The sequence below is a fragment of the Saccopteryx bilineata genome, chromosome 6 (genome assembly GCF_036850765.1).
Source record: "Saccopteryx bilineata isolate mSacBil1 chromosome 6, mSacBil1_pri_phased_curated, whole genome shotgun sequence".
Classification (NCBI taxonomy): Eukaryota; Metazoa; Chordata; class Mammalia; order Chiroptera; family Emballonuridae; genus Saccopteryx; species Saccopteryx bilineata.
In genome coordinates, this window is record NC_089495.1 from 101467672 (window position 1) to 101479019 (window position 11348).

The 11348-nt window shown below is 36.6% G+C and overlaps 1 protein-coding gene across 5 annotated transcripts in view; it reads left to right on the forward strand.

The window, feature by feature from the left end:
- The window catches only part of AKAP11 (A-kinase anchoring protein 11), a 65508-nt gene extending 54866 nt beyond the window's left edge, over positions 1–10642 (forward strand). For all 5 annotated transcript variants that reach the window (XM_066237472.1, XM_066237470.1, XM_066237471.1 and 2 more), the window contains 2 exons: positions 3198–3358; positions 6839–10642. In XM_066237472.1, coding sequence (XP_066093569.1) covers positions 3198–3358; positions 6839–6979 — 302 coding nt within the window. In that variant the 3' untranslated portion in view covers positions 6980–10642. The remainder of the gene's footprint in view (positions 1–3197; positions 3359–6838) is intronic.
- Positions 10643–11348: the final 706 nt, after the last annotated feature.

Sequence of the window (11348 nt, forward strand, 5' to 3'; positions counted from 1 at the left end):
ATCCTCAGTGCCCAGGCCAACTTTGCTCTAGTGGAGCCTTGGTTGCAGGAGGGGAAGAGACAGAGAGAAAGGAGAGGGAGAAGGGTGGAGAAGCAGATGGGTGCTTTTCCTGTGTGCCCTGGCCAGGAATCAAATCTGGGACTTCCACATGCCGGGCCAACACTCTACCGCTGAGCTAGCCCACCAGGGCTGAAGCTGAGTTTTCATTGTATTTAGATTGCTGTTAATTTTCCCCCTCCCCAAATTTATTTTTTCTTAACTATGAAAATACCAGTATCTTCTGTAGAGTGGCATATAAAAATATTTGTACTGTTTGAGATATTTGTTTTTGAACCAGTGATTTTGTTATTATCATTTCTTTAAAAGTGGGTAAATTGAGAAAACTGCCAAAATGGATTTCTTGAAATGTACTTTATAACACCTGAGTTTCCAATATTTTATTACCAACTGTACTTCTCTTGTTTAGGAAAGTCAGGTGCCAGTTTTTGAGCTGAAATCCTCAGACCTAGGATGTTTATAATATTTGCGTTCTAATGCCTCTGCAAAGTAGACATTCTCTTCATATAGAGCTTCCAGAAGTAATTTTTACTCATCAGACATGAGGTACAAGTAGGGCAATACTTTCTGAGTTCTGGATGGACTAGGTAATATTTGCTTTATTTTCGTTAACTAATAGTGTTGATTTTCCCAAGTAATATCTGTGAGAGAAGTTGTTCCAAGGGCTGTATACATGGTATAAATGTTTGTGGTATTCTGTAATGAATACTAACTTTACCGAGGAATGATTAAGAAGAAGATACAAGTTAATATAAAATTCACTTAGAAATTTTTATATTTGGCACAAGCCACATTGTGCAAGATTTTTTTAGGGAGTAGGAAGAAATCAGAAGATTAATTATTTGAAAATCTGTCATTACCCAGCTGGTGAGATTATAGTCATCTCATTATATAGAAAAGTATAGTCAGCCTTCAAATTTTTTAAATTAGACATTGTTAAATTCAGAAATAGAATGATGTAGATTTATAAAAAGACTCAGAATTCTGGAACTTCTAAGAAAACAGCCCGCATTTTTGTTATTGTTGTTTATAGTTTTAGGAGGTCAGTCTCTTCTCTTTTCACTAGTGTTTAGTGATCTCTCTAAAGAGAGAGGCTACTCAAGGGCCAGGCAGTCAGAGTCCTGAACTGAGAAAGCCAATAATACAGAGAAGCTTTGGGGTGACAGCTTCCAACCCCAGGACCACTGCAGGGATTACAAAGTGGCCCAGGGACCGTGTTTAGTACATAGTGCACCACCAAACCTCATTTTGGGAGTCAGTGGTGAGAGAGGAGGGGAAAACAGTACATTTATTTTAAGAGAATAATGTGGACCAACTTTTAAATGGAAAATTGGGGGCCTATACATATCCTAAAAATAATTAGCAATGGTCTAGACCAGTGGTAGTCAACCTGGTCCCTACCGCCCACTAGTGGGCGTTCCAGCTTTCATGGTGGGCGGTAGCAGAGCAACCAAAGTATAAATAAAAAGATAGATTTAACTATATTAAGTTGTTTTATAAAGATTTATTCTGCCAAACTTAGCAAAAATCTGATATAAAGTACTTGGTAAGTAATTATTATTATTATTATATGCTTTAACTTGCTGTAAGTCTGCTTTATAAATTTTATAAAGTAAAGTTACTTCCCTACTTTATAAATCACCATTACTGTGGAACCGGTGGGCAGTTAGAAAATTTTACTACTAACAGATACAAAAGTGGGCGGTAGGTATAAAAAGGTTGACTACCCCTGGTCTAGATCCTTGTTCGGCAAACTGTGGCTCGTGAGCCAAATGCAGCTCTTGGCCCCTTGAATGTTTAGCAAAGGCCAGCTTAGGAGTACCCTAATTAAGTTAATAACAATGTACCTACCTATATAGTTTAAAAAAATTGGCTCTCAAAAGAAATTTCAGTCGTACTGTTGATATTCGGCTCTGTTGACTAATGAGTTTGCCGACCGCTGGTCTAGACTGCTCTGAAAACTGTAGAAATGAATCAGGGACATTGACCAACAAATTTTCATTACTGGTGCAATGTCGCCAGCCTGCGCTGCTGCTCACCTCTTGTGGAGTGGCCCATGTCTCAGCACTGCCTGTTTTTCAGCCATCATTAAGCAAGAGTGATAAGTCATTCGTTTTACAGTCTATAGAGTTTTCTCCTTTATATTGAAATTGTAATTTTCATTAAAATAGAAAATAAACAGCAGTACAAAAATATTATTTATCATAGGGATGGACTAGAAATTTCCTGGTTTTGCTTTTGAGATTTAAGTGGTTGCATATTACATTTCTCCTATTTTTCCCAAAGAATGAACTGAGTAAGAGCATAGAGCCAGACTGCCTATGTTTATATCCTGGCTTGTCCACTTCCTCACTGTAAGACTGTTGTGTTTGCTGCAGATACCTCACCTGTAAAATGGAGACAGACTCCTGCATGTGCCCAGCTGGGATCCACCCTGGCAATCCCAGTCTAGGGGCCAGTGCGCTGCCCATCTGGGGACATGCTCACAGCCAAGCTATTTTTAGTGCCTGAGGCAGAGACTCCATGGAGCCATCCTGAGCACCCAGGTCCAATGCACTCAAACCAATCGAGCCATGGCTGCAGGAGGGGAAGAGAAAGAATGAGAGAGAGAGAAGGGGCATGGGTTGGGGTGGAAAAGCAGATGGTTGCCTCTTATGTGTGCCCTGACTGGGAATTGAACCTGGGGCAACTACGTGCTGGGCCGATGCTCTATCCATGAGCCACTGGCCAGGGCTCAGAAAGCTTTCTTATAGTCCATGGAATATGTTTGTTTGAGGTTTTTGTGTGTTTCATTTGTATTTTGATTGTAATCTTGGCTTTATAGGTTTATTTTCTCTCCCTTTACCTGAGGATCATATTTTGACACAAATGATGGCATTTATGGTACTTCAATTCAGTGTCTCAAAATCATTTTGCATTTGTGCTATCAGTAATCTAAGTTATTCCTTTATTTCACTTGAATTGACTCCTTCAAAGAAATGTTTTAGTTGATGTTTTGGTGTGATTTAGAAAGGATGGATTTTTTCCAAGCATTCATTGGCACTGTAAGAAATAGAGAATATTTATATATCCTTGGAAACCAGAGTATTGAGAGTTGAATTGATAAGTTTTACTTCATATTATTTAAACTTAAATATTAGGTTTGGGGCGAGGTGGAAAAACTCTACTAATAACGAATGTTGACATGGAGCCATGCACAGTAGACCCCCAACTAAGGATCATTCTTCAATGGCTCGTTGCCTCTGAGGCTGAAGTTGCAGAACTTTCTTTTCATGACTCTGCAAAGAAGGAGTTTATACAAGTAAGTATCTGCCTTATAGGGTGGTTGTGAGCACACATTTACTAGCACATGATACTCTGTGTCAAGTGGTTGACCCAGTAAGGTGCCCAGTAATAGGAGAGTGGGTAAATGCATAGGCAGTAGAGCTTAATAGTTGGGTTCATATATCAGTTCTGCCACTCTCTAGTGTTTTTGTTTTGTTTTGTTTTTAGTGAGAGGAGGGGAGGCCGAGAAACAGACTCCTGCATGTGCTCTAATCGGAATCCACCTGGGAAGCCCTCTTGGGAGTGATGATCTGCTCATCTGGGCTGTTGCTCCTTTGCTCAGTAATGGAGCCATTTTTTAGAGCCTGAGGCAGAAGCCACAGAGCCATCCTCAGTGCCTGAGGCCAACTCGCTCGAACCATTTGAGCCATGGCTATGGGAGAAGAAGAGAGAGAGAGAGAGAGAGAGAGAAAGAGAGAGAAGGGAATGGGGAGGGGTGGAAAAGCACATGGTCACTTCTCCTGTGTGCCCTGACCGGAAATCATACCCGGGACACCCATGCTCCAGGCCGACACTCTACCACTGAGCCAACAGGCCTGGGTCTTAGTGGTATAACCTTGGGTAATTTCACCAATTTCTTTCTCTGCACCGTGCAAGTGCGTTTAAAATTTACAGGTTTGTGAGGATTGAATATAATACTGTAAAAAAATATGCTTAATCTAATACCTTGGCACATTCTAAGTTCTCAAAGTTAGGTGCCATTAATAAACACTTCCTGTGTTTCTATGAAATGATTGAGTTTGAGAAGGTAGCAAAATCAAAAGCCAGTAGAAGTTTAATTATCTGATAAGGGATAATAGACCACTTAAGCATTTAATAAGATTCTAATAAAACATTCATATTTGATGCAGTAATAGGATATTTTTATTGAGAACTTACTATATGCCAAGCACCCTGTTAGTCAAGATTTTCAGTTTAGAGTTTTAAGGTTTTCTGTCCCATAATTTTTATTATCAGAACTTTGGTTTAATCAAAGTGTAGGATATAGAGTAGTGTAATGAATAACCAATATAAATTGATCAAAAATGACAAAGAAGGAACAATCCAGTTATTCTTGATTTCTACTTAAATATTTACAAAGGTATTTTTGGAAAAAGCATGTGAAAAAGATAATATGTAAAAATCATTTTTTTGTATTTTATCGTTTGCTTTTACTTAGATTTTTTTGGATTTTTCAGTTTAGGTTTCTGTTTTTGGGCAAAGGGAGAAAATAAGAGGGAAAGGGATCCTCGTGAAATAAACTATCAAGGAGAAAGAATAGGTAGGGAAAGTGTTAGAACTAACCTTAGGGAGGCAAACATTTTCAAGTCATTTAGTCTTAGATAAACTGGAGGATAAGGAAGCCTTGGGCAGAACAGAGCAAGATAGCACTTGAGTGAGGGAAGCTTGACCGCCTGTAACTTCAGAAGACATTCTGTCAGTTCCTCAAAAAGTTAGCCTGACCAGGCGGTGGCGCAGTGGAGAGAGCATTGGACTGGGATGCGGAGGACCCAGGTTTGAGATCCCGAGGTCGCCAGCTTGGGCGTGGGCTCATCTGGTTTGAGCAAAGCTCACTAGCTGGGACCCAAGGTCGCCGGCTTGAGCAAGGGGTTGCTCGGTCTGCTGAGGGCCCGCGGTCAGGGCACATATGAGAAAGCAATCAATGAACTAAGGTGTCACAACGGACACCTCAATAAAAAAGTAAATACCAGTTTAAATAAACTCTATTATCAGAATGTCTTCACTCATTCTTTTCTATTTAGTTCTGTAAAAACTAATTTTTGTAATATAAATATTCTTAGCCTTTTAAAAAAATATCTCTTGAATTCTATCTCAATAAAAATATAATTCATATACCATACAATTCACCTGATTAAAGTGTACTCATCAGTAGTTTTTAGTATTATTCACTGAGCTGAATCCAACCATTCATCTCTCCATTCCTGTCTGTCTATCCCTCTCTCTGACTCTCTTTCTGTCTCTGTTAAAAAAAAAAAAAAAAAAAAAAGTTACACAGCATTTTTATATAACCCAGCAATTCCACTCCTGTGTATTTGAAAGCATATGTCCATGGCAATATTCCTTATAATAAATAGGTCAAAGTGGAAATATCCTAAGTGTCTGTTAACTGATGAATGAATAAATATAATATGGTATATCCATGCAATGGTATATAATATGTCAATAAAAAGGAATGAAACAGATACATACTACACCATGGAGAAACCTTGAAATTATTATGCTAAGTGAAAGGATCTGGTCATAGTAGATAATGTGATAGAAATAGATCATTTCAGATGAATGATTTCATTTCTATGAAATGGCCAAAGTTGACAAATCTATAGAGACAGAAAGTAGATTAGTGATTCCATAGAGTTGAGGGGCTTGGGAGAAATGGGGAGGGATCACTAATGTGTAGGGCTTTCCTGTGGTATGATAAAAATGTTCTAATATTGATTGTGGTAATGGTTGGATTCAGCTCAGCGAATAATACTAAAAACTATTGATGAGTACACTTTAATCAGGTGAATTGTATGGTATATGAATTATATTTTTATTGAGATAGAATTCAAGAGATATTTTTTTAAAAGGCTAAGAATATTTATATTACAAAAATTAGTTTTTACAGAACTAAATAGAAAAGAATGAGTGAAGACATTCTGATAATAGAGTTTATTTAAACTGGCATTTACTTTTTTATTGAGGTATAATTGATATTTAATATTATGTTAGTTTCAGGTATAAGCATGGTGATTTGATACTTGTACATATATACTGTATTGTGAAATAATCACAATATTTTTCTTTTTGGGGTGTTTTGTTTTGTTTTGAGAAGAGAGAGAAGCAGGGAGACAGGAATATTGAAGTGTTCTTTCCTGTATGTGCCCTGACTGGGGATCCAACCGGCAACCTCTACTTCCAGACAGTGCTCCAACCAACCAAATTATCTGGCCAGGCCCCTTTTTTTTTAACATTAACATTTCTTAACTTAGAAAGCTATGTTTCCGTTGAGGCTAGAGTTGTATTCCACACGCAATAAAAACAAAAACCACACTATATGTTGTGGAAAGAAAATCCACATCTGTTACTAAGCTTGACGTTGTCTTTATTATTTTATGTTTCTAACTGAGGGTGTGGCAGGTGTATTTAGTTAGGTTAAGAATTTCCTGTAGAAATGTAGTATTGTTATTCCCACACAGAATATATCTGTTTGGTGAGGTTTATGGAGTTCTGTCTCCAGAGCTCCCAAGTGCCATTCTGTGGAGGGTATGTGGTTTATAAAGGGCAGAAAGGAAAACGTTTAACTTGTGTTAAAAGTATGGTGGTTTAGGGAGAAGGCTTTCTTATAACTGAGAAACAGTATTTTATTACAAAAAACAGGATTCTTAGTTTTAGCTGGTGTTAAAAATAAAAATGAAAACTTTATTGTTATAAAATTGTTTTTGGCTAATGTTAATATATCTTTCTATCTTAATAGCTTTCAACACGATTGCAAGAAAAAGGATGGAGAGTGGGAGACCTCCTGCAGTCTGTGCTGAAATACTGTGAAGTGGTGGCAAAGGCTTGCACTGAGGAGAAGTGCAAGTCACTGTTTGATTGGCTCTTGGAAAATGCATAGAACAAACTCCAGACCATATTTTTATTATTTGTTTCAGAAGGGGACAAAACAGATAAAGATTATAGGGTGAAAGTTGAATAGTGAGCACTGACACTTAAAGTGAATGGGGAGGAAAGAACATATAGCTTTTTAAGCTCCTGTGTCATCACATGGTGTATATAGTTCATACTTTTATAATCTCTGTCAGATACTGTCTTCATTGTGCTTCTGTACATGTGCAGAGTAGGTTAAAAGCCAAGAACATATATGTGAAGGAAAGTCTAACTGTGAGTTTTTCAGGGACATTGATGTCATTCTTTTTGCATCCAAGTTGTGCTACTAGACACCGCACTGAGGGGGCAGAAGGGAGGTTCCAGGGATAAAGAGTTAGAGTTTTGCTCCTTTGTAAACAAATGGTATCCCATTAGTAACCAATTTGACATCAAAAAATAGCACGAGGCAAATTTTTTTTCTGGTAGTTTTGGACTCATTTTTAAAAGTCAGTTTTCTTTTCATAGCTCAGCTATTGGTAGCCTTTTGAATCCCCCAAACTATTTAATTCCTTAGAAGTATTAGTGTTTAGGTTTCTGTTAATACTATAAACAATAGTTTCTTCAGCCTTCCATCAGATTTTGTTATTTGCTAATGTTGCCAATTGTTCTGGCAGGAAAGTGTGTGTGTGTGTGTGTGTGTGTGTAGTACTTTAATCTTGCTGCTGGTTTGTGCACTCTTTTATGTTAATGTTTTCCTGGTTAGGAATCCACTGTTAACATTAAAAAGGTGCTTTAAAATAAAATGTCTATAAAGATTGTGGTAAGATTTTTTATTTCTTTTAGGCTATTTGGAGTCCCCAGCTTATCCTAGAATGAAAATAAAGTTGGAAGCATGTTGACATTTTTAGAATTAATGTTAATATGGATATGCCCTTAAAGAAGCCCAATGATTTTCATTCCTTGATTTTTGAAAAACTCCCCTCTTTAGCGAATATAAGCTTTTTCTGGGTGGGGGTTGGGGGAAGGTCCTCCTGGATAAAATCTATCTGCCTACACTATTTTGTAAAGACCTGATGGTTTTAGGCTTTACATTTCCTGCTGCTTTGGCTATAGAAACTACAGGTTGACTTCATAGAGGACCAACACTGTGTCTTGGTTTTGTATGCAAGGGTATGTGTGTGTGAATTTTGGGTTTTCTCATCAGCGGAGTTCTAGTTCGTAGTAAGTCACTTTCTGTTGAGGGCTCTGGTTTTGCTCCAGTGCACTTTCTTCTTTCCTGAGCACTGGCTTTTTTGGAAGCTGCACAAAGTATAGAAGACGTAGCACCTGCTACAGGGCAAGGAATAGGGGCACTTATGTTAACTTGAATTAGTAATTATGGTAGACAAAATGTATTTTATAATGAAAGAGTCATATTTGCTTTTTCAGAAAAATGCCAACAGCTATTTAAATATTTTAAGGTTCTATTGCAAGCTTTGGTTTTCCTCAATTTAAGGTAAAGATATAGAGTAGGCCTTAAAAACACAATTTTCATAAAGTATTTTTGAAGGTGGAGAAATGCAGGAAATGTATATAACCAGAGTCTGTGTTTAGCTTCTCAGAACTTGCGCTGCAGCAGCACTGGACTGGAGTTTTACACGTTGGAAACTGTGTTAATTATAACACGGAGTAATCGATTATTAGGTTTAGACTAACTTTTTACAAATATATAACTGTCAAGTATTTAGTAACTTTAGTGTATGTACAAGTTTGATTAACAGCAAAACTGAGTTCTGAATTTCTTTCAAACTAAAGAGACAGTATATTACTTTTGTAAAACTTTGTGCTTGAAATTGTTTATTTCTGAATCTTATGGTAATAATCATTCTGAGGTAAGATTTTCCACATATCCTTTATTCTTTGCATTTGTATGGAGCTGTGCTATATTCAGAGTTCTCTTATTTAGCCTCTAAATAATGTCAGAACAGTCATTAGGTATTAGCATGCCTAGTAATCATAGTAGAACTCCTCTTTGTATCAATTCAATACAGGGGTGTAGAGAAAAATAGTATGTATTGGCAGATGAGAAAAGAAGCATGAGTTAAGCTTCCTTACATAGAGAAAACATTTGAGTTTAGAGCAGTATCTTTTAATCAAGTACAGCCTAAATTCACTTTCTTTGAAGGCACTTTGTGATTTTTCCAAAGATAGTCTAGATCCTTTTGTTTGCTCATTCTTCAGAGTGGCTCTGTTTGTTGAGGACATCTCTGTCTTATTTTAATACAAATCTACTAGACATATTTATAACATTGTAATATTGCCATTCTGTAGATTTTGGCCCTTGTGAAATACCGTATCTTATTTAGAACTGTTAAAGTTGTGATGTTTGTTGAGTTGAATTTTGGTTTTCAGTTTTAGAACCCTTGAAGGATCTGTGGAAAGCAGGTGAAGGAGGCCTTGATAAGGAGTGTTTAGAACAGTATTTTAGATTGAAATGTGGCAAGTCTCCCATAGCCTGTTCTCAAGCTAAGTTTGAAGTTTTAGGAATTAGTGTTGATTTTGAAAATATGTCCTGATTTATACAAAAGAAATGATTCATTTATAAATCATAAAAGAAAATTATAATGTCTATTGTATGACTTGATACAATTTAAGGGAATAAAATCTTTGAGAGCATTCAGTGAATATAAGGTGAGACATCCTTATAAGTGAAAAATGTTCCACTTACCCTTTCAGATATTTGATGTGAATTAATTCAATTTATAATACTTTTATGTTGCTGGTAGGAGAACTTAATTACTTATTAAATGCACCATATGAAGTGAAGGGTTCACCCAATGACTTTGAAGTCACCGCACATCACCCAAATGCAAAGTTTACTCTTGACTCATCATCAGAATTTGTATCTGGATGTCTTCATAATTAATTAGATAATGCTATTCTTCCACAAATTAATATGATCAATTTCCCATCAGTATACTGCTTTAAATTTTCTAGTTTTCAAAGGAAACTTTCCACCAAATTAAAAAAAATAACGCATCCATACTTAAGATGTTGGGAAAACACACTTCATTTAAAACCTTGTCCACCTGTCTGTCACCAGTGCAAAAGAATTAGTGCTTCAGTGGGAATTATAAAATTGTACTAAAGTGACATATATTTTTTCTCACTTTTAGCAAAAGCCTTTGTATGCATTTACTCAACTTCTGCTCTGAAGATGCAGATACAGTGTTAGTCACCTTGTCACTTTATTTATTTATTCTTTTTACCATCTGTATACATTCCTTTCACAAGGGTAGAATTGTAGTCAAAGTTTATTGTTTTGTTGTAATATTTGAGTACTATTTAATATCAGGTTTTAATATTGTTTACCTTTGATTACTTGTGCAGTGTTAATTCACATTCTTGTTTAATATAACAGATATATAGCAAAAGTAGCTTTAAATAATTGTAGCTGTTTATTTGTGCTGAATTTCTATATTAAGATCTTGTATAACAGTAACTTCTTTTATGCTTTTCAGTAATTTAATGTTAATTTACCAAAATAATGAACTTCAGGATGCACTAAAATTTTGTTTAGCAGTGGTTCAAAATATACATTTCAGAAATCACTTTTGTAATAATTTGCAGTTGTTTTTTTTCTCTCTTATCAGTTAAGTCTGTCATCTTTCCTCTTCCAACTAAGAATTCTTCAATAAACTTAAGAAATGCCTGGCCTTGGTTTTCATTTTACATATCTTGTGCTGAACTAAAACAAAGACATCCAAGTGGAACTGCTTACAGAAGACACATCAGACAGTCTCAGTGCTTCTGACACGTTTTCCAGAACAAGCAAAGTTAGGAATATCTTTAATTGGACACTGTATTCTGGCTACTTACTCGGGTGACTCTGAATGCTGACATAGTGACTTGAAATGCTGTTTGTCTAATCTGTTTGGAAGTTGGTATAAAATAGAATATGATGGTTGCCTTCTTGATGAGTGTGTTTTGACATTCTGGTGTGGACTGAGCACTCCCTCCACAGACACGGAGGCCACACCTCGTCACGTCAAGTAGCACCATGCACTGAACGGTCGGGCTGCTCATTGATTACTAACGGAATTGGTCTTAAGAATTTTAAGCCACAGAAATTTGAGAATTATTTTTCTAGTTTTTCAGGAATGTTTCCGAATGGTAGGAAATAATGATAGTGAACAATAGCTTGGGTGTGAGTGCATCCCAGTCAGAAGGAAAACAATTGAAAACTTTTGTGAAAAAGCAAGATTCTCTAGAATGTAATTCCAAAGTCTGAATAACTGCACACTGGGATCATCTGTGATCTGTGTCTTATCTGGGCCAGAGGAGGGGGAAGGACAGGGCTGGAAGCATTAGCTCAAACTTTTGAAAGTGGGCAGATGAAGAGAAGTCACACATCCAGG